Source organism: Actinia tenebrosa, unplaced genomic scaffold (assembly GCF_029948245.1).
Source record: "Actinia tenebrosa isolate PJP-AT-01 unplaced genomic scaffold, QUT_ActTen_1.0 PGA_scaffold9__36_contigs__length_13948895, whole genome shotgun sequence".
Taxonomy (NCBI): domain Eukaryota; kingdom Metazoa; phylum Cnidaria; class Anthozoa; order Actiniaria; family Actiniidae; genus Actinia; species Actinia tenebrosa.
In genome coordinates this window covers 743,667-766,911 of record NW_028292586.1, presented here as the reverse complement: position 1 = coordinate 766,911, position 23,245 = coordinate 743,667, and the positions used below count along the sequence as shown (strand labels likewise).

General features: G+C 38.1%; 4 protein-coding genes across 5 annotated transcripts; 1 reads left to right on the top strand and 3 right to left on the bottom strand.

Moving 5' to 3' along the window:
* Positions 1–214: 214 nt before the first annotated feature.
* LOC116287560 (N-acetylglucosamine-1-phosphotransferase subunits alpha/beta) lies at positions 215–6,079 on the top strand. Its single transcript, XM_031694244.2, is given in 4 exon segments — positions 215–2,775; positions 3,439–4,137; positions 4,139–4,172; positions 4,606–6,079. Coding segments are annotated over 4 exon segments (3,894 nt in total). The 5' UTR covers positions 215–303; the 3' UTR covers positions 5,295–6,079.
* A 156-nt stretch (positions 6,080–6,235) lies between these two features.
* Positions 6,236–12,305, bottom strand: LOC116287561 (uncharacterized). Of its 2 annotated transcripts, XM_031694246.2 has the most exons (5): positions 12,101–12,305; positions 10,101–10,283; positions 9,916–10,001; positions 9,110–9,199; positions 6,236–8,678 (listed from the first exon to the last, which is right to left on the bottom strand). In XM_031694246.2, exons 1-5 carry the CDS (start codon positions 12,183–12,185, stop codon positions 8,514–8,516), a joined length of 609 nt encoding a protein of 202 aa, XP_031550106.2. In that variant the 5' UTR covers positions 12,186–12,305; the 3' UTR covers positions 6,236–8,513. The 2 variants fall into 2 exon arrangements, with proteins under 2 accessions (XP_031550106.2, XP_031550105.2); XM_031694245.2 differs by having other exon boundaries at positions 9,916–10,283.
* A 1,984-nt stretch (positions 12,306–14,289) lies between these two features.
* Positions 14,290–16,484, bottom strand: LOC116287573 (potassium voltage-gated channel subfamily A member 1-like). The gene has a single exon (XM_031694258.2). The coding sequence runs from the start codon at positions 16,029–16,031 to the stop codon at positions 14,730–14,732; it is 1,302 nt and encodes a 433-aa protein (XP_031550118.1). The 5' UTR covers positions 16,032–16,484; the 3' UTR covers positions 14,290–14,729.
* A 615-nt stretch (positions 16,485–17,099) lies between these two features.
* LOC116287565 (uncharacterized) lies at positions 17,100–23,160 on the bottom strand. The gene is made up of 5 exons (XM_031694250.2): positions 22,905–23,160; positions 20,426–20,579; positions 19,562–19,727; positions 18,925–19,076; positions 17,100–18,721 (listed from the first exon to the last, which is right to left on the bottom strand). The coding sequence occupies exons 1-5, from the start codon at positions 23,096–23,098 to the stop codon at positions 18,074–18,076; spliced, it is 1,314 nt and encodes a 437-aa protein (XP_031550110.1). The 5' UTR covers positions 23,099–23,160; the 3' UTR covers positions 17,100–18,073.
* Positions 23,161–23,245: the final 85 nt, after the last annotated feature.

The window sequence follows — 23,245 nt, the reverse complement described above, 5'->3', positions numbered from 1 at the left end:
TTTTAGCAGGAAAACAGAAAGTACATTTTTTTCTACGATTTGACTTTCAATTTTGAAGATATTTGGGGACAAAATCCATGGATTTCTCTTCCAGGGGTGGAGGGTACCGGTTATCCCCACCCCTCCCCTCTAAAATCATCCATAAATTCACCTGTTGCTAGCATTGGGCTACCTGTGTCATGGAACCACATGACGATCATGACGTGTTGTGTAATGGCGGACGAACGCTTGTTGTTTTGATTTCAGTACTTACAGGTGAAAAAACAGCTGAAATATTTTGCCTACTACCCTCGATCTCCACAAATGAGTAGAGTACTGTTCAAGATTCTATGCAAACTCGTTCAAAGGCAAACCTACAGCTGTCTATCCACGCGGTATGGGATAATATTATGCTTCGGTGGTATCCTGCTTCTACTTGTCTCAGCATTTCAGTTCGGGGAGGTGGTGCTGGAATGGAGCATGCAAAAATATTCCTTAAATTTCAACATTTATCATGATAACGTAGTTGGAAAATCCTTCCAGGATCGTCTCTGCCTACCTATACCTATAGATGTTGTGTATACTTGGGTAAACGGAAGCGAACCTAAACTTATTTCACAACTTCAGAAACTTAGGCTTGAGCTAGAAGCACAAGAAAACAGGACGAAGAATGAGATATTTAAGAATGGTTCCGATGTTCGAAACTCTGAGAAACTACTTAAAAAGGCGATAATCTCAAACGCTAAGAGAAGAAAGAGCAATGAAGGTGTGAGGTCAAGTTTTGACTGTTCGTTTGCAAATTGTGTACCTGGAAGAATATTGGTTCTTCAAAATGTGCTTAAACAACGTGGGTTGACTCTTAAAGAAGCACAGTCTCTACATCCTTCCTTCAAACTGGTCTCTGAGGTTCGAAATTCGACCTTAAATGGACCAGAAAAGGAGTATATAAGTATTCTTTATTTTCCAAATGCAGATAGCACACGTAATTCAATGCAGGAAAGTATAAAATGGAATGGTCAAAGTATTGATAGCTATCAAGGATACTTTACTACAAATGCTTCAGATGCAAGAAGCATAAGTTCTGATTATGAAGTCATAGTTACTGGTTTTACCAAGTACACTGATATAGTCCAATTGCAGCAAACATTACAGGAGCATTATGGAAAATCAATGATAGATATAAGTTATGAGCCAAGTAAACATGTAGCTGTAGTTTACTTTAGAGATGAAAGCTCAACACAAAGAGTCCTTGAACAATTTAAGGGGAATCTCACGGTTGACGATGGCGCACTGAAAATCCACCCTGCATATTTAGTTTGGTCAAACATTTTCCCGAAGCCAAAAGAACAGTCAACAAGTGCCTATGAGGATAGTGACGAACATGATATATCAGCCAATCGGTTTGCAGATAATCAGGAATTGAGATACTCTCTTAGATCAATAGAGAAGTTTGCACCATGGGTCCGTAATGTGTATATTGTCACTAATGGACAAATCCCGTCATGGCTGAACCTTGATAACCCCAGAATCAAGGTTGTTCCACACAAAGATATATTTAAAAACCAAAGTCATTTGCCAACCTTTAGTTCTCCAGCTATTGAAAGCCATATTCATAGAATACCAGGATTATCACAGAAATTTATCTATATGAACGATGATGTTATGTTTGGTGATAATGTGTGGCCGGATGACTTTTATACTCATGCCAAAGGTCAAAAAATATTTCTTACATGGCCTGTCCCAAATTGTAATGATGGATGCCCAGCAAATTGGATATCTGATAAGTACTGTGACAAAGCTTGTAATGTATCTGAGTGTGATTATGATGGAGGTGATTGCATTGGAGTCAAGCAAGGATCAAGACATTCTTATCAAAACTGGCATCAACAGCAATCCAGATTCCGATTAGATTTCTGCGGAACTGGTTGTGCAGATACTTGGGTGGGTGACCGTTACTGCGACACAGCTTGCAATGTTGAAGCATGTGGGTTTGACGCAGGTGATTGTGGTGTCTCAAAGTTTGACATGCTGTACAAAGTAGATATAAAACAGAACAACCAGAATTTCTCATTACCCAGTGGCTTAACAGTATTGTACTTTAACATGTCACACTTTTTCCAAGATGGTAAGATAACAGATGCCGAGCACACCGAGGAGACGATAATAAGATCAGCTGTGGTCGCTCAGAAACATAAAATACTTACCCTTGTTTTGCGAACCAATTATAGCCGTACTCCAGTCTCATTTAGAATAACTGGTGTCCCTGATGCAAATCAGACCAAGAAAGTAGAGCTTAACTTTAACATCAGCGTTGAAACAACTGGAACTTATGTTCCCACAACTGAGCCACCAACCTTCATGCCGATTACTCAAAGATCAACATTAAACCCAACTTTAAATGTAGTGACGGAAAGAAGCTACAAAGAAATTAGAATTCTTTATGCAAATAAGCCTATCAATTATTGGAATGTTGTCAATAGCAGTTTTCCGAGACCAACTTGGATGGTGATTGACAGCTCAAAATATGATGTTCCACATCTATCAAATGATACAATTCTTCCCCAAGAAGTCAGTAAGGCTCTGCAGAGTCTTCAAGAGGAATTTGCCGAAGGAGATCTCACAGAGAAGGGCTACAGAAGGCGCAAGGCAAAGCTCCTGAGAGAATATTTCAATAATGCCAGTTACTATGACAACGGTGCTACAAATAACCATGGTAATGTTAAGACAACGGTGACAAATGTGTCAATTGATTCAAGCTTGTTTGAAGAACAATATGTGAAGCTAAACAAAAGAAAGGTAATATCAATAAATGAAATGTTTTCCCAGTATTTTAGTATTAAGGATCAGGAATTATTTAAAGGGGGGGAGGGCTGGTGCAAAGTTAGATATGCTATGCATATTTTTTCAAAGCCCCCTCCCCCTCCCCCACTGGATACAAGATATGTTCCCCCTTTTCTCTCTGCATAAAATTGGTGAAGCATCCCCTATTTGCACCATCCTCCTCACCCTCTTAATAATGACCACTCCCTTACTAGCCTCCTTAAATTAAGGAGCAACAAAATCTACAAAATTTATTCGATGACTTATTATTCATTTAAAACAACCAAGACCTTTTTGACTTAGGTGTGATGTTTCCTCATGTCATACCATGTGTTATACCTTTAGATTAAGATTCTTTGTTAGCTAGGCATTCATGCATTTCGATCCTTGCTAGTAAATAAATAAATAATACATAAGAGAATAACAAGCGCCACAGAGAAACCTAAAAAGTGTGTGTGTTGGGGGGGGGGGGGGACTTATGCCCTTCTATTTCCAAGGTCCCTGAATAACACATGGTCTGAAATAGTAAAAACATTACAATTAAGGAAATAATACTCAAGAGAATGACGCGTGGTATGAAATGGAAAAGAGTTTCGCACGAGCTGAAAAGTAGTATTTAACATGACTGTTTTGTTTTAGGGCGAATATAAGGACCTGGAAACAGAAGACAAAAGTAAACGAGAAGTAGAGAGTGAAAATCCAAAGGCTTCAAACAAAGAGCAGAACTTTAACCGCCGTCTTCTATCGGTGGATGACGCTCAAGAAGATTTAAATTCCCTTGCACCAGATAATACAAAGGGAAAACTGAAAGAAGAGTCACTAAGACCAAGTGAAGACGAGTTATTTCTTGCCAATTGGATCGCAGACACGAAGCGCAAACAACTTTCTTACGACGAAGACATGGAAAGAAGCTACCGAAAATGGAGGTCACGTTACGGGGACTGGAACCCAAAGACGCGCGCTACAGACACGAGTTTCCTACCCTGGGAAAGACATCAGATTTTTCAGCTTTCAGCAAAACGCGAACAGCGCCGGCAAAAGCAAGAGGAATACACCTTTTCTACTGGTTATCGTAGCCGGAAAATCTTAGACACTTTTGCTGATTCCCTCCTTCACGTTCATCGTATCTACAACCGGAAGTTTGGTTACATCGCGCGTAAGGTTCCCGCCCACATGCCTCATATGATCGACGTCAACATTATGAACGAATTACAGGATATGTTTCCGGAGGAGTTTGATGTGACGTCATCGCATAGGTTGCGCAGCTCTGACGACATGCAGTTTGCGTTTTCGTACAACTACTTTGTGATTGGTCAACCGTCTTCAATCAACGTCACCTGAGTTTTTTATCGAACTTGACTCGGATCACTCAGGTGAGTAGAATTTTTAATTGTCATCGTTTATCAGTGTTCTTCGCGAAAAGTTCCAGTGTCGACAAGTGTTTGATATTCGATAAGCTCGATAACCCCAAATAGTATCGATAAATAGCAGATATCGGAGTTACACTCTATTTCCTTCAAACAATCGTTGCAAGTCGAGGCATTTGGGTTAATACAATGAAATGTATAGAAACTAACCCAAGTGCAACAATTGTTTGAAGGCAATAGACTGTAACTTTTTCTTTTCACCTCTTTTCTTTCAATCTTCATCCATTCATCTTCTCTTCTTCTTTTCCTACCTTCCTTCCCTTAATCTCCTTCCTTCCTTCGTTCCTCCACTTCTTCCCATCTATTTTTCCTCCCCTTTCTTCCCTCCCTACCATCCTTCCTTACCCCTCGCTCATTGATTCTATTTCTCGTCCTTCAGGTCAACTTTCCGATCGAGAGTTACGCACTCTGGCCGCAAAAATATACCCTCTCCCTCTTGACTCAGCCACGATGAAGAAGCTAGAAAAAACACTTATCGACTGCTCACTCAATATGACCAAACCTCTAGACAAGAAGACCTCCGCGTCCGCCCTACCTGTGGTCACCGAATCACTGCTCAGCGCATGCGCTCCAATACTAAACCTCTTAAACGACACCAAAAAAACATCGAAGAAACACAAGCACGAGACTCTGGGAGACGACGATATAGCCTTCAAAATGATCGGCAACAACGCTACAGCCGTTCTCCGACAACTCGACAATATTCGCGCCAACAAGAAAAAATTTATCTGCTTGAACGACAACATCGACCACTCGCAAGACGCTAGCACAGTGCGAGCGCTTCTGGTCGACTTCTATGAGTCGTTCTTCCCCATACCCTCTCAGTTTGAATTGCCCGCTGATTACCGGAACCAGTTTCTTTACGTTGATGAACTTCAAGAATGGAAGAAAGAAAGACAGGAGATAGATTCTAGGACCAAAACAGTTATAGCTGTCCTGGCGTTAGTGTTATTAGTGATTCTATTTCGTCGCAAGTTGTATGGGCTGGTTAGATACTTGAATCCTTTTCGAAGGCGTTTGATCACTAGTGTCTCGGGATCTGGATCGACTCGACTCATGAGCGTCTGATTTGATTGACATGTGTGGTGTTTCCACAGGGTCGGCGGTGGCGGCGCGGCGCGGCGGTGACATCATCCAGTTGAACCAGAGTCATCCAATCAGGAATTTCTCGCACCAAATATCTGTGATGTCCTGTTTGAAGTGTCTCGCGCAAACGTCGTGCGTAAAAACTGAGAGTAACCTCTAGACTCAGTAAGATCGTTTTGTTCATAAATCAAACTTACCTGAAAACTGTCTGGATCGGCTTCAAGGTCACGTGAAGCTTACCTCTAACGATACACTCTGTAATTTCTCTCGTGCCGGCAATGCAACAGTTAAGATTTCATTTGCATCAAGAAGGTGAAAGACCACCTCCCTGGTTGCATTTAAAGCGCGAGGAATTGCGGCGTAAGCCATGTCTTGCAACAACAGCGCGCTAACGATAGCAGAAAATTCATGTTTGTTTGTTTTGTTTTTTTTTTGCTGCAACTAAATGTAAAATTGCGTTGCCATCACAAGAAGAAATTGTATTGCGTATCGACAACTTTTAACTTGAAAGTTAGAACTTTTAAACTGATGCATTGTGGTCTAGCTTCAGTACGAACAACACCATACATGGAGTGATGTGTGCTATCTCGAAAAGGTCTTTGTAGCTGGCCTTAGGAAATGACAAGATTGAAGGTCGTGACAATCAGGGGGGGATCAGGGGGGACAAGGAGAAAGAATGAAATCCATAAAAATATGTAAAAAAATATTTGAGAAAACTCAAATCATAAGATTGGGAATTATAAATAAAAGAATTATTTGTGGTGCAATTTTTACATTATTGGAGAGATATATAAAACTATCCACATAATTCAGGAAAAAAAGTTGAAACGAGAATTGAAAATCTTTTGCCTATCTGACAATGTACTTAACCAATCTAGCTTGACAGCCTCTCTTGTAGCCACCTGGAACATTCTGTTCTAATATGGTGGTAGAACTTTGATATTTTATTCACATACTACAGTACAATTCCCAAATACAAAAGTAAAAAAGATATCAAGTGCAAATATGAACAGTTCCAACTTAGAGCTGCATATCATTATTGTCAATAGGTGGACCTTTTTAATAAATTCCACAATGAATTATTTTCCAGAGTTTGATGTCAAATTTATTCTTTCAATATTATTTAAAACAAATAAGTTTGACCTCAAAGGTGAAAAATATGGCAGTATGGGATTTATCAAAAGGGTCTTAGACTTGTCTTCGCCAGAATTGAAATTAAATAAAGACAAACGAAACAAAAAATGGAAAAAATGAAATGAAATTTTGTACAAAATGTAAGAAGCAGCCAAAGGGCAAGCTTCTTTTAAAACTCTTAAGAGAGTTGGTATAAGTCGTGTGTAGTGGCTAAGTCTGCATGCGCATTCTTTAGCTTACATGCAAACAGACAGTACATTCATATCTGCAATCTTACAGCAATTCACTACCTGAGATGGTGGGTACAAGGTTACCTCACCTCACTCCTCTAAATTGGGTCCTGTAAGATAACAATAGTTTTGAGCTTATCTTTTAGTCTCTGTCTATCTCTAAAGCCGTCATGGGTCTAAATGTGTGGTGGGTACCAAGTGGGCTCATCCCACTCCTCTAAATTGGGTCCTGTAAGATAATGATAGTTTTGAGCTTATCTTTTAGTCTCTGTCTATCTCTAAAGCCGTCATGGGTCTAAATGTGTGGTGGGTACCAAGTGGGCCCGTCCCACTCCTCTAAATTGGGTTCTGTAAAGTAACAATAGTTTTTGAGCTTGTCTTTTAGTCTCTGTCTCTCTCTAAAGTTCTTGTGGGTCCAACCCACAAAGCACCAAAAGTTCTTCACAAAACAATCTTGAGGTATTAGACTAACAGAAATGGAATTTTTCTAGGACTACATGTCAGTGGAAACCATGTTTTGCATGCTTAGCCTTGCATTCAAGGACATCAGAAATGTTGAGTTTGCCTAGGCATAACCAATACTTATTCTCATATCAAAGACTGTGGAGAAGGAAAGTCAGGGGGGTACTACCAACTTACCTGTCTTGAAGGATACTACTCTCTAATAATAAAATAAATAATAAATAAATGGGATTTGACAGTGACATTTCTACAGAGTAGCTATTCATCCACTGTAATTGCAATTGGAATTTAGGAGTTGATTTTTGCGGAGGGAGGAAAGCCGAAGAACCTGGAAAACCCTTGAAGCACAGGAGAGAACCAACAAACAACTCTACTCACATACGACACCGAGCTCAGCGGGACTTGAACCCAGGTCACATTGGTGACAGGCGAGCACTCTCACCGCTACACCAACCATGCTTCTCGAGGAATATTTTCAAATGACAACAGTGCCTTCAACAGTGCCAAACTTTAGCTCAACTAGTTTTAAGAGTTCTCCATAGTCTCTTCATGAGAAAAATATTCATTGGCACTTCCTAGACTATATATCCAATCCAAATAGGGCGACCTCTTTGACTAACTATTGTTCTGCACTGACTTGTTGTGTTCACATGGAAACACAAGCATTTTCTCATGTATGAGAGGCTAGTCAGAGCAGCAGAACAATAGTTATTTAAATTATTGGTCTCCATTTTTTGATTTGGAGCATTCTTAACCCAAAAATTAAAATATCATCAAATAGAATTATTAAAAATGCATGCACAAGGGTAGTGGGTAATAAAAAAATTTTACATCTAAGCCCAGTGCCTGTTAGACTGCACTTCAAAATTCTTCTACATCAATTAGCCTGTTTCACTATGACGTCACTGCTTGTTCATGTGGGAGATAGAATCGCCAAATCCAATAGAAAATTCAACAAAATTTGCTCCTAGTGAAACAGTTTAATCTAAAGTGGCCTGCTTTTCAGATATGATATGTGTTAATATGTACTAAAAAATATTCTGAGCGTTTGCTGGCTATTCTATTTCTCTTCGTGGATTGATATGGGTTTTAGAACAATTTTCGCTGAACTTGCGTTGATTTGACCCCCTCTGACGACCATGATCCTTTGCGTTTAAACAATAGATTGTTATGATGTGATGTCATAGTGAAATAGGGCAATTGAAATAGAACAATTATTTAGTAATCCCTAATTAGTAATCCTCATCTGCCTTGTTTTCAGCATCTTCTTCCCATGTCTCCTCCTTCGTTATTGGATTCTTTTTTGCTTTCATCAGAGTCACGTGTTTCTTGCTTGTCTCCTGGTGATAGTATGGTAACGTCTGCTTCGTTGTCTTTAACTTCCTTTTTCTTGTTTTTTATCTTCATTTTTCTTCTCATCCGTTTTTACTTCACTTTTGTCCTTTTTTACTTCATCTTTAGGGTTGGTGTCTTTGTTTTCTGTTTCTTTTTTGTCTTCTGTTTCTTTTTTGTTAACTTTGATGGGCTCTGAGCTGATGTCCTGAGATAAGAAGGAACAAGTTTAGAAGATGTGAGCATCAATAACATCATTACCATCATCAGTCATCATCATCAGTCATTATCAGTCATCATCAGTCATCATCATCAGTCATCATCAGTCATCATCATCATCAGTCCTCATCATCAGTCCTCATCATCAGTCCTCATCATCAGTCATCATCATCAGTCATCATCATCAGTCATCATCATCATCAGTCATCATCATCAGTCATCATCATCAGTCATCATCATCAGTCATCATCAGTCATCATCATCAGTCATCATCATCAGTCATCATCATCAGTCATCATCATCAGTCATCATTATCAGCCATCATCGTCATCTTCATCAGCCATCATCAGTTATTATCATTATCAGTCATCAGTTGATCATCAATCATCATCATCAGTTATCAATATCTCTGCTACTAACCTTTTTTTCAAGAATCTCATCCAATTTCTTGCTCAAAGCATCGATTTTCTGTTGAAGGTCTTCATTTGCCTTCTTGGCATCAGCTATACCCTAAGATAACAATAATAAAAATGATCAAAGACACATTTCAAGATGGTTTCACTTTCCCCTTGTCCTTAATTCCTTAGTCTTTTTATGCAAAGTTCTAGAAGCAGAGCACAAATGAAGTTATTCTACTTGTAAAGTATAGCAAAAAGTTCACTTTTCAACACCAGAGCTTTTCTTGAGCATTCCAATCCCCCCACCATGGATATTGTACTACACAATATACCCTTCTCAGACCCTCCCCACCCCTTGGAAACTTCTATCCCCCTCCATGGGGAAGGTATGCATATTTTCTGGAACTAAATAATATACCCTCCCCACTCCTTAAAGACCCCAATCCCCTTCCATGGTGGTGGTATGGATATTTTCTGGTACTACACAATATACCCTCCTCAGACCCTCCTCAGACCCTCCCCACCCCTTGGAAACTTCTATTCCCCTCCATGGGGAAGGTATACATATTTTCTGGAACTAAATAATATACCCTCCCCACTCCCTAAAGACCCCAATCCCCTTCCATGGTGGTGGTATGGATATTTTCTGGTACTACACAATATACCCTCCTCAGACCCTCCCCACCCCTTGGGAATTCAACAATATACTCTAGTCTCCTCACCATTTACTTAGGAGATAAAATAAATGCTTCCAACTAAATTGAACAATATTTAAAGTTGAACTAAGCACTGAAATACATTTCCACAAAACCTGTCCAAAAATCTAACCTTGGTCAAATCAGCATACTCTGATGTGCTGTCGACATCCTCCTTTCCATTACCACCAGTTTCTTCGCCATTTGCATTGCTAGGATCTGAAATATAATTGTCACTAGTGTCTTCAAGAGCAGCATCATCGTCATCATCAACATCAGCATCGGTATCATCAGCACCATTCTTATCATCTGACTTACTGTCTTTTTCATCTTTTTTTATTTCCAATTCCTCTTTGTCATTTTTGGTGCCATTACTTTCATTTTCTTGATTTGTGTCCTCATCGTGTTCCTCGACATTTTCCTCCACTTCACTTTCATCCTTGGCTATTTCATCTTCAACTTTTTCATCCCTGGTTTTAAAGGTTTTGTCCTTCTTGACCACTGAAAAATATTTAAATAACTTCTAGTAACATTTTTAAATCATCCAGAGTCAGGGCTCAAAATAGCAGCCTGCCAATGGCCAAATTCCAGGTTTGGCCAAAGTTTTCAATAGAAGCCGGCAACCAGCAGATTCCGCTGTCTACTCTTGCTAATTTGGCTGCCTACTTAGCCACTTCCCAATGTAATTGTAATTTTTGATTAAAGTTCTTTAAAGTTCGTTAAAATAAATTTTAACCCAATCCTATTTTGCTGTACTATGAAAACTGCAATGCAACTACAACGATCATTGTCCGTCATCTTGAATTTTTGTGAGAAGAGTGAGACTGGTGACAAGTATGCCTCGATTACATGCTCCAGTGATTTCCGGTTTATCGCCTATTTTAATTTCATAACCACCTACCAAAAATTTTATTGACAACCCTGTTTGGCAGGCAAAAATAACAATGCACTGCTAGATGAATAAAAAAATGGCCATGCAAAATTTACTGGAATGACCTCCTTTTACCATGCTCCTTTACTATGGCAGGCTAATAAAAATTTCTATTTCGAGGCCTGCAGAGTTCATACTATCATCTTTGGTTTTAAAGGATTTGTCATTCTTGACCACTGAAAAATATTCAAATAACTTCTACTAAAATATTTGAATCATCCAGAGTTCATACTGGTTTATAAAAGAGAATTGGGTGTCTTATAGCCTCCAGATTTGACACGTAGCATCGTCACATTATTTCCCAGACTCAGCATCACACATGAATAGACCATTTTCAAATCAGTAAAACTTATCTGTTTTCTTGATTACAGAGTCATTGACTCAGGATTAGCCTTGTATCAGTGTCGATATTTTATTTAAAAAAAAACAAAAAGTAAAGAATGCACTACTTAAACACCACAAACACCATTTTTTGATTGAGGAATCAGAAGAAAAAGACAAAGATATTTAAAGAAGTGATACCACATGTATACCTGTAAAAAAGATTTAGAACTGATATTGTCTATTGTCTCACACTATAACAAGGCTGATTGAAAATCTTCTATTACAGGAATACCTAAAAAATACACTCCAAATTATGCCACTCAGTGCAGTTGTCTAAACTGTTTTCAGGACATCGTACAAGCCATACAACAATAGAAGTCAATGTTATTTAAGTATGCATATGATTTTCTGGGTATTCTACTGTATAACCTAACAAATACATTTATAAATAAAACAACAGATTGTTCAACGCTGGTCAAAATTATAATCAACATAAAGTGATTGGTCACTATGATTTCAATAAAATAAACATTGTGAAAGAACAAAATTCATTATATATTAATGAGTAAACCATGGAAAAACTGAAAATACCTCCATTGGTGTACAATAAGCTTATATTGTTTGTATCTGTATGGAATCTCAAGAGAGTTAATAAACATAAAGATTTGAAGTATTTAAATATTAATGTTTTGTACTCATACTGAATTACAAATCCTAAAAATTTTACATTTCTGGAATCTTGAATTATTTTCAGTAAGAAATACAATTTAGATATAAGAATCTAGCCTAAATAAAAACTCAAATTTAACCCTTGAAAGATTGAGATAAATTATTTGAATATGGAAGTCTTACGTACGTAGTATTAAATATTATTCATATATTTTCAACAACATTTTCTGCAAGTTAAAAATCTGAAAACACTATCAGATCTTATCTCAATCTTATCTTAAGTATAAAAAAGTAAACTTAGTTAGAAATATTGAATTCTAACTAAATAATTTGAAGGATTTGGGGTTTATAAAAACGTCGAAAAAGAATCTTTTTAATGTCAGTAAACTCTTACCTTGTAAACTTGCCGAGTACGTCGCACAAACCAAGTACAAAACCACTAAAAGAAGCAGGAAGATTCTTTGATGTGTTGTGTTCATTGTTACGGTAGAAAGAGAAAGAAAAGCCTTAAGAAAATTGAGGATTTTGGATCGTAAAGTTGGAGAGATTAAATTAGAGACCAGATGTTTTGAACGAAGGAACCCAGTGCTAGGTAACCGCTCTTGCATAGGCGTTTATTGGTGCATTGTGGGAAACAATTAAAAAATGGTGGAATTTTTGAATGTGTGTTCAGACCTCTTTGGAATTGCCCTATTTCACTATGACGTCACTGCTTGTTTATGTGGGGGATAGAATCACCAAATCCAATAGAAATTTCAACAAGATTTGCTCCTAGCGAAACAGTTTAATCTAAAATGCGGCCTGGTTTTCCCGATATAATATTGTTAATATGTACTTAAAATATTCTGAGCGTTTGCTGGCTATCCTACTTTTCTTCGTGGATTGATACGGGTTTTAGAACAATTTTCGGTGATCCATTATTTCCATGATCCTTTGCGTTTAAACAATAGATTGTTTTCATGTGACGTCATAGTGAAATAGGGCAATTAAAATTCTGTATTTGAGCTGAACTCTAAATGATATTTTTCTCAATATTTGGCATCAATAAAGAAATAATACTTAAGGTAATGGTGGTCTAGAATCGGGAAGGCATTCACTCTAAAATGAGGGTCCGGTCGTCGAAACTACTTCAAGAACGGGCGACAATAAATAAACGAATGACGGAATGGATGGGTGGATGGATGGACGGACGGACGGACGGACGGACGGATGGATGGATGGATGGATGGATGGATGGATGGATGGATGGATGGATGGATGGATGGATGGATGGATGGATGGATGGATGGATGGATGGATGGATGGATGGATGGATGGGTGGGTGGGTGGATGGGTGGGTGGATGAAAGAAAGGGTCGATAGCATTTCGATGAAAACGTAAAGTCACGCGTCATAGTGCCACCAAAAATATAGCAGTTATTTATTATTCCGTCTTATGGTTTGCCGCTACTGATAGTACTAATATAGTGTTTTAGGCAACCCGTCCTGGCTCAGAGTTTCAACGGCACCGCGCCGAAACCACCACGGCTGAAATTCGAGCCTACGCGTCTGACGATATGTTCCAAGTGATCAGTAAATTACATCAAAACCAAACTTCTGAACTTCAAGTTAAACGTTCAGGCTGTTGGAAGATAATATCGGAGCATGGTGAGCCAAGTCCTTTCTTATCCATCCTAAGCCGACTGCGCTCTTTACACAAAATCTACTTAATATCTAAGTTAAAGAAGGAAAAGTCTGACGTATTTGACGCATTTGTAAAAAGATGGTCAATGGATTTTTGTATAAAAAATTGTTAGAACAATTCAGCGATCTTTTCGATCCATTTCTATTTATGAGCTGATATAATGAACACTGCTGTATGAAGTTATACAGCGGAAATAGGAACAAGCTGAAAAAGGGTAAATTATTTATTTTGACTTGGAAAGCAGCCGCACTTTACTGTAATTTCTTTCTTTGAAGAGATTTGCTTCTGATTTTTAGATAAAAATAAAGAATTTTAAGTAGATTGTTTTATTAACGAAACTCAAAAGTGAATGATTTACAATATTGTTTTTCAAATTCATGGTCTTAGGTTTAGGAATAACATTTCATTTTTCTTGCTTTTCCCCCAGCAGTACGGCACGCAAGTGTTAACAGTTCTTCGTATTTATTTATCGGAAAGATTGCACAAAAATTCATCAATGAAACCAGTATAACTAGTTGAAGTTACGTGGAATTGAATGGAAGTCCTTCCAGTCACCGTTTAAATGGCACTTTGTCATCAAAACACAGCATGAAGCATTAAAAGTCGACGCTTTATCTACATGTTTAGAACTACAATTATAAGAATTCCCCCTGAAAGCGGATACTAAAAAGCGTGATATGCCAGCTGTAAAATAGTCACAACATCGTTAAAACATATCCGATGGGATCCGATGATTTGCTGTAAAGGTAGTGAAAGTCATTATTGATTTCAGTGATGGATTTATCAAAAGATTTGATGGATTAAATATCTTTATTCGCATTATACAGGCTTCAACATCACGTTTCAAAAAAAAGAAGAAGAAAAAATTACCAAAGAAAGTTTGTTTTTTTTTTTGCAGAAAATTGTAGTAAAGCTTAGTAAATTTCAAAAGCACCTGTATTTGAGAAAGTAGTTACTGTGGATTTCGTAACAAGCTCATCCTCGGACGTTACAAAATATATACACATAATAACTGATACGTGTTTCAATACTAATAGTTTTATTATGTAGCCCATGAAGTGTTAGTAGGCAGATTAAGATTTACGTTTTTCCTTCCCGCAAACGGCAAACGTGCAGACCACGTTTTCATCGTTTCCCTACATTTCACTTTACCTTGCAAACCTTCAATCTCGACAAAGACTAGTAATTTTTTTGTTTATCTACTACTTGGAGATTTTTGCGATTCCTTTTCACTAATTTTAGAGAATTTTTTAATGGTCAACTGACGTTTCACGTTTGCCTTAAACGAGTGTTTGTTAAGTAGTATCCTATGATTGATGTCGGTAAATATAACATTATGCTCAAGCTAAAGAAATGTCAGTAATATCTGTCCTATCTGCTGTTGCTGTAGATGACGAAACAACCAAAATCCCCTGATTTCTTTCTAACTTTTCTTGATTGTAAAATTGCTTAAAACGTGTTGCAATTACTGGACTTGGTAAAGCTATTGCTAAGACTCCAACCAACGCACAAGCGGTTCCGAGGATTTTCCCCAAAGCGGTCACGGGTACAGCATCTCCGTAACCAACATTGGTCAAAGTCACGATGACAAACCATGACGTGTCAGGAATACTTGTAAACTTGTCTTTTTGAGCTTCGTATTCAGCGTAATACGTCAAACCAGAAAACATTATCATGCTTATTATAATGAAAAACAGAATCATTAATAATTCTCTCCAAGTTGCTACGACCGTTCGGCCCAAGACTTGCAGTACTTCGAGATGCCGAGAAAGTTTAAAAATTCTGCAAACTCGTAACAGGCGGAAAGCGTTCATAACTCCAAGTCTGTCAAATTCCGGTGAACCGAGGATAAGCTTGGTATAGAACGGTAAAACAGCTGCTAGATCAATATAGTTCAAAAAGTCCTTCAAAAACCTCTGTTTCTGAGGACAACAAATAAAACGAATAATTATTTCGATGGTGAACCAGACAACACATGCAATTTCGATTGCTTCGTACGAAAGTCGGGTTTCCCTTGCGATATTTTCGTCGGCATTTGGCGGTAAAGTCTCGGCACAGAGAACAAAGATTGAAATAAAAATAAACAAAACAGACCAACAAGCAAGGAGTTTTCCATATTCTGAACTATGTGGATACTCAAAACACAGCCAGATAATTCTCATAGCAGGACTGGCTGGCAGAACTCTATCTCGAGGGTCTTTTTCGACGAGTATCCCTTCGTCCTTCATGTACTGTTCCACAACTTCTTTTCCAACCTGGAAAAATTCAAGTTCGTTGTAGAAATTTTGAAGCGATACGGTTTCTGGCCGAACAAGGACTCCTTCCGATTGATAGAAAAATAAAATAGCATCAAAAGCATTACGGTTTCTGTTGAAAAAATATTCTTCATGTTGAGTATCGTAGTATTTTCGTCTTTTGTCTGGGCATCCCAGTAAGGTGTCAGGAAAACGTGCGAGCGTTGACTCAAAAGTCTCAAAAATCATTCCACTGATATTAATCTTAACTCTGTTCCATATCTTCTCCGAACTTTTTCCTCTTTCCGCTGTTTTTAAGGATAATTGTTGGTATTTTCTCGATATCACATTTCGTCTTTTACTCGACTCTTCGTCCTGGCACGCCGTAGCTCGTAGAGCCGATCTCATTGTTCCTACTTCACCTTACAAGGTCTTACAATCCTCCATTACTTTTAATTTTCAACCCTTAAGGTTATATCTTAGCGGATGCAATGGCTAGATTAACTTCCCATGTTTTTTGAAAAGGTCGAGCCGACCATGGAGAACTAACGTCGGGTTAACATAACAGAAAACAATGTAAGGCACTTTCGTTGTCACTCTCGCAGCGGGAAACACAGATATGTGAATTATTTTTTTTCTTCAGGCAACTAATCAGTTGTCATTTGTGAATTTGGATCGCGAACCGTTATCAATTATTAATTTCAATTTTTAGTTCTCTTCACTCTATCTAGCACACCTGCTGACCTAGGCCTAGAATAAATGGTTTATTTGGAGTATCACAGAGAGAAACCTAGAGAGTTATATAGATGTAAGGTGAGACTGAAATTCCAACACCGCAAAACAGAAAGATCAGCAAAATGCATAGGTTCTCATCTTTGAAAAAGAAACTACGTCAAGCAACAGTTATTTTTACAAATGAATGGCGTCGCTAAAAAAATTATCGCGGTAAAAAAGAATTATCATAGTAATCAGCTTTTTTTCTTTTTCTTTTCTTTTCTTGCAGCTAGACGAAATAAATTGAATAAACCGCAGGAAGTTAAAGAAAAATGTATGGAAATTGGTTTTCAATTTTGTAACAAGCATGGATAATTCAAATCCTACGTCAGTGAAGTACGACAGTTGTTTTTATCTCCGTTGATTCGTTCAAAACTTGGATGTTTTTTTTAGTATTTTTGAATGTTTATCACCTATCCTTTCGTATTTAGTCCTACTTATCCTACGCCTAGTTCGTGTTATTAACAATTCATCTTTTTAAAAAATCTTTTATTTCAATATTAGAGAAATAAGAAATTTGGCAAAACTTAGAAAGAGTCAGTGAGATCACTCTCGCCCTCTCGACTTTTTCAACGTAAAATATATGGCCGGCTATGTACTGTATGCAATATAAATATACCTTAGAGAAGTTAGAAATTGTCTCAATACACCAAGCAACTCAAAAAATTTCTTCATGGCAATCCATTAAACAACTTCGGAAAATAATTTACAATAATTCACAATATTTATTTTAAAAATTAGAGAATATTCAATAATTTTACATCAATTATATTTTTATGATAACTGGCAGATTTGACGCCGCGAGAAATATGGGTTACCGAATGTTATAGTGTTACATCTCATGCTTTTTTCTATGAATTAAAAAATAATCATATTATTACAACAGCATTTCTCGATATTCATGACGTCACAGCCAAAGCGCTATTTTGTTTTGACAATCCCCTCCTACTCAAATGTATTTTTCTGAAAAACAGAAGTTTTGTTTTGATTTCAAACGAGACTTGAGGATGGAAATATAATGCATTAAAGCGGCTTTTTTATGTTGAGGCGCTTTAACCTCGCGAAGAACTAAATTTTTTGGTAAAAACAGGATAAAAAATTAGTGGTCCATTGTCCATCAAACATGGCCTCCATAAGAAATCGAAGAGAAAAAATATATATATATATATATATATAAAAAGGCGCGAAATTGCAGACGTGTTTCAAGTATGATATAAAAAATTCGTAAATTAAAAAAAAACAACCAAAAAACAATGCTACGAAAATGCGAAAATTTTCTATTTTGTTACGATTTTGTGGTATTCATTTATGAGCTTCGATCACAATGTGTAATTTCTATCGAATCTTTAATCATGAATCAATTTGTTTTCTTTAGTACGAATAAATATAAGGTGTCTCAAAGCATTTTTTTAACCACATTTCTAATTTATGGTTTTAGATCAATATTATTTGCTTGGTTGATGAAATTAGGTACATAGAGTTCCTGAACCGTCGTATGGCAGCTCGAAGCATTTACGGTAATGCTGGAGATTTCGGCCCTGATACCGCTATCCGGAGATTTACGGACTGATCAGGAAGCTCAGCCGAAGCCTAAGGAAGAGATAAGTCGTCCCGTAGACCTTAGAGGATTGCTATACGAAACTATGGAAGCCACCTTTTTAAGACACATGCGCATGCTATACTGGTGACGTAACCATTTTTCTGCGCCCACTTTGTCTGCTGTTAGCGGTTTCACGATCAAAACTTATAGCAAACGGCTTGGGTCGTTGAGTAAACTCGACGTCCTCATCATCGACATTTTCATCCTTGCCTTCGTAAAGTAAGACTATCAGTCGATATATCAATACCGATAATGCAATCGCATTTTTCCCCGTGAAAAATAAATGCGTTTCGTCATCGACATCATAAGAAAGTGTCATAACGAGCCGAACACAGAGAAACGGCCCGTCTTGCATCAACATTAAGGTTAATATTGAATACAAATCACCATGGAGACGAAGCTTCTCTTTCTCCTTGATGACCTCTTCGATAATTTCTTCCTCGATTTTGATCTTTCGTTGTACGGTTACTACATCGTTGACAGTCTCGTGCATGGAGTAAATTCCGTATTTTCGACCTTTTTGTTTTTGTTTCTTGGGTTTCGGAGCTTCCACTGGGGAACCGTAAACTTGGTTAAGCTCATCTTCGAATTTTGTCAGCCGTTCCAGTTGTTTTTGTTTGATCATTTTTCTTATATATCGAGGGAGCTTTTTCTCCCGACCTTTGTACTTCGTACCGGGTCTCATTTCTGTATTTTCTTGAGTCTTGAACATTGCTTCGCTCATCTTAAAAATAAAATGAAAAAATAAAAAATAAAAAATGGTACTATAAATCTTCCGGAGTTACCAAGCCCCAAGGGGTAGGGGAGGGTAAATCTTAAGGGAAAATAGTAGAAAGAATGGAGCAGAACTACACGGGAAGGGACCGGGTTAAGAAATTTGTGAAACTGTCCCTCTCCTCGTTCCCAGTCCTCATAGGGGAGACGTACCTTTTTCTTTGCTTCGTCGGGCACTGTTCTAGTAGTGGCAGTAAACACAAGAGTGAATTGCATAAAGCACCAGGTATAAGTGGCGAGCACAGCCTTGGCTACACCATCACGGCACCATAGACTTGGATTGACGTCGAAAAGCTCAAACAACTCTGGAAAAATATGCAAAATCCCATTACGAAAAAAAACAACACAGGGATCCCATTACGAAAAAAACAACACAGGGACCCCAAATACGTTAGTACTTAGTATCAAGGGAAAATTTACTAATAAACCGTTTTCTCAAGGTTGCGTGCTCATCCAAATTTAAGGAACTTGACGCGGGCCACGATACCAGAACACAAGCTTTATGATGAGTATTATCTTGCATTGCTATGACATTTTTTCGATAAGAATTCATAAAATCGATTATCCTCCTCTTTGAATATGAAACTGTCTTCTCAATTTTACTGAATTTGCGTTTTTTGTGGCCTGTCAAGTTGGATGCGCACGTATCCTTGAGACAACGGTCTATTCGTTTTCTCTTAATACTAATTGTAGCTCAGAAATTAGTTTTTAGCTTAGTTTATAATGCTTGTACTTTTCAAAGCCACAACTTGGGTTACCTGTGGAATAACCAGCGCAAAATAATTCTTACCCATTATATCAGCAGCATTAGCAACGTAGACCAATAGGAGCGCAGACAGCTGATCACGTGTTAATGAACCACGTGGTAATAGCCAACGGCCAATGATAATAACGAGAATAAGGCCGAGTTTTGAGAACTTTTGAGCTTGTGTACTGGAATCTGTTCTGATGTTTATCTGTAAAGTAATTACATCAAGAAATGTGAATATTTAATTGAGGGAATTTTTTCATTGCATGAATTCTTTCTATCTTTCATTCTTTACTTCTTAGTTTCCTTTTCTTTTTTCTTTTCTTTTCTTTTTTTCCTTCTTCTTCTTTTATTCTATGTTGTCTTTTTCCTTTCTCTTCTTTCTGACTTTCCTTTCTTCCTCTGTTCCTTCCTTCCTCTGTTCCTTCCTTCCTTCCTTCCTACCTACCTTCCTTCCTTCCTTCCTTCCTTCCTCCCTTCCTTCCTTCCTTCCTTCCTACCTTCCTTCCTTCCTACCTTCCTTCCTTCCTTCCTTCCTTCCTTCCTTCCTTCCTTCCTTCCTTCCTTCCTTCCTTCCTTCCTTCCTTCCTTCCTTCCTTCCTTCCTTCCTTCCTTTCCTTCAAGTGTTTTTCTCTCACTATCTCGCTCTCTACACTCAATTACAAAAAGGTTGTCAGAAGGCTGAGACCGATCGCAAACAGATTTTGAGATACCCAGTCGATAATAAACATGTGTTAAAAGTGTTAAAAGTCTCAATGCTTTCTGTCAGTCAACTTCTTGTATCACTTATAATACACGGCATATTAACACACTTTCCATGTACAATTTCGATCTCAGCTTCTATGTTCTAACTTTTGAACCCAACAATGATTTTACAAGTGAGTAATATAAGAGTTTCAAACTAACCACTCCGTAGATGCTTGAGTAGTGTATATTCTTTTGTTCAGCCAATATACACTCTTTGGGGTCTTGCTTTTCTTTTTCAGCCAAGATGCTCAGCTCAGCGACCCAGATGGCTGGCAAGACAGTGCACATGTACAGAAAACTACCAGGCCAAAAACTGAGTTTATAGAAATATAACTATCAGTTTACTGTATACAATTATTGGATGAGATTGAGTATGCATTAGGGCACTTTTCGTATGCCTGTGATGATCTCGCGGCACAAACACGGTCATGACACGTTAAGGCATAAGCCAGACCAGTCTCATTGCGCGATAATTTACTCTGCATCCAATCAAATGCCAAAAACACGGCATGGACACGGTCACGCAAGGCCACCGCTAGTCCAATCACATCGCGCGATAATTTACTCGGCATCCAATTAAATGCCAGTCACGCCAAAGTCACGGCCAGTTCAATCACATTGCGGGAGATTTTACTCTGCATCCAATCAAATACCCGAAACTCGTCATGAACACGACGTGGACACGATCACGCCAAGGTCACGGCAATGCCAGTTAAAATTCTAGAAAACATCACAGTCACGGTCACGGCACGGCATGGCACGCTTACGTAATCGTTCCCAGTCATACGAAAACTGCTCTATCTTACTTGAAAAAATACTACGTAATCTTGGTATTCTTTCTCTTCCCCACCCTGGTGACGTCATTAGGTCTCATCAAAATGTAACGACCACCCTCGTAAACGACAAGCTCTAGTTACGACCACTCTTAAGAAACCACAACGAACTCTGTAACTAAATCCTTCACTAAGCGACCACGACGTACTCTTGTATAAACGACCGACATGGATTAAAAATCCTTGAGAAATGCAATTTTTTCTCGACTAAGACGAGTTTTGATCGAGCCAAAGGGATCTTTCTATAAACCTATACCTACAGATAACTTCAAAGAGAAGAGAATAAAGGCAATTCCGAATAACCGTATTTTCGGGAAGATGTTAGTTGTCACAGGAGTGTCATAAGTGCGTTCATACCGGTAAATTCTTTAAAAAAAAAAAAGAAAGAAAAAAGGGGGGGAAAAAAAGAAAAGAAAAGAAAAAAGAAAAAGAAAAGAAAAGAGAAGAAAAAAGAAATAAAATCAGGAACAAAAGCTTTCGTAGGTCAGTATAAGTTTGGGGTCACCCATCCACACACAAACCTCGCTGCACCGGGCTTGACTTTTACAGTATTTTTGGAGAACAGCTTTTTCTCCACTGCGCCACGGATATAGGTGAATCAGCGCATAACAATAGCCGTGAAAACAAAGCACCAAATAGACTAGACTTTTTAACATTAGTTTTTCAACCGATTCCGTGCGTGGCAGAGATGCAAGGGATTAGCCGATATGGTCTGGGGGCCGGCTGGTCTCTCCCCTGATGCTTCGGCTAGAACATTTTCTTGCGTAATTCGTACACCCAAGGGCAGAAGGATTTAATCGCCGTCAAGTCCGAAGTCCATACGACGCCTCAGCTCTGCGGATGTCTCGGGGGTATGGCACAATTGAATCGATTTTTTTGAATTTCTGTCGGTGCACTCAGGTTCAAATCCCACCTTATTAAAAAAGGATTTTCTCTTTTTTTTTTCCCTTTTTTTTTCCTTTCCTTTCCTTTTTTTTTCTTTCTTTTTTTCTTTTCATTAATTTGTTCATTGAATTTAAACCCGTACAGCTGCTAAGGAACAATGACTGACAACACTCCACAGTATTTTCTCTATATTGCTTTGCTTTCCGTAGCCTCCTTCGCAGCCGTTCTTGGGGTCGTCACGCATAACTGTAGGGACACTTCAAGCGATTCTCCCCTGATCTATAGATTTTAATTTGACCTATTTGTTTTTCCTCGGCGGGAAATCCAGAACACGAATGACTCTTTGTGGCAGAAAAATTTCTCATGATTAGACTACTGGGTGTATAATAAATGCCCGACAGATACCCGGCAGTTTTTAACTTGCTCCATGCCGCTTACTACACGGGCCAGCGTAAAGTTAAGCCAACAAATAAGCAGTTTAATTTTTATTGTATGTGATTTTTTTTGGTAGTAATATACTTCAAGGACTTAATTATCCGGATATGATATAGATATAGGCAATGGCGATGTAAATTTCTGATTTAACCTTTTATTCGTTGGCGCTTGATCATAAAACGGAAATACCGTCACGCTCCTTACCAGTCATCTTACCCTCGAAAAATCAGAGAATTTTCACATCTGGATCCCTTAAAACTAAGTTAGAGAGCAAGCCATTCTTTTCTTATGTATTTGGTACTGTCGTAATGTCCTTCTTTCGTGATAAAAAGCCTCGAGAGACGCGAATGGATTACAAAACAAAACGCAGCGAGAATCACCATAACAATTAGACACCGTAATCAATTGGACATGTAATTGTAATTGTATAGTACTATAAACCCAAACTCTAGATTAATACAGTTGCTATGAACTCTAGTACTCACTACTTGTATTCTTGGCCTTTTCGTATGATGATCGTGTAGAATGACTCGAGAACCAAGAACACTAATCCAGTACAAAGCCACCAATACTTGGCGTTTTTCTCACTTTGAACGACAAAATAAACTGATATGAATCCATGAACAAAAAATATAATTCTCGTAAAGACTGCAGAAGCAAGCTGGAAGAATCCAGACATCTTGTTCAAAGGAATGGAGGAAGATGATTTGTGATGGTTGTCATGGAACGACTCAGATATGTCAACAGTTTTGAATCCTGTCAAATATCAAATGTCAAGGATTCAATGATCTTTTTGGGTCTCCAGGGAAACGTCCTTTGTTTGGGC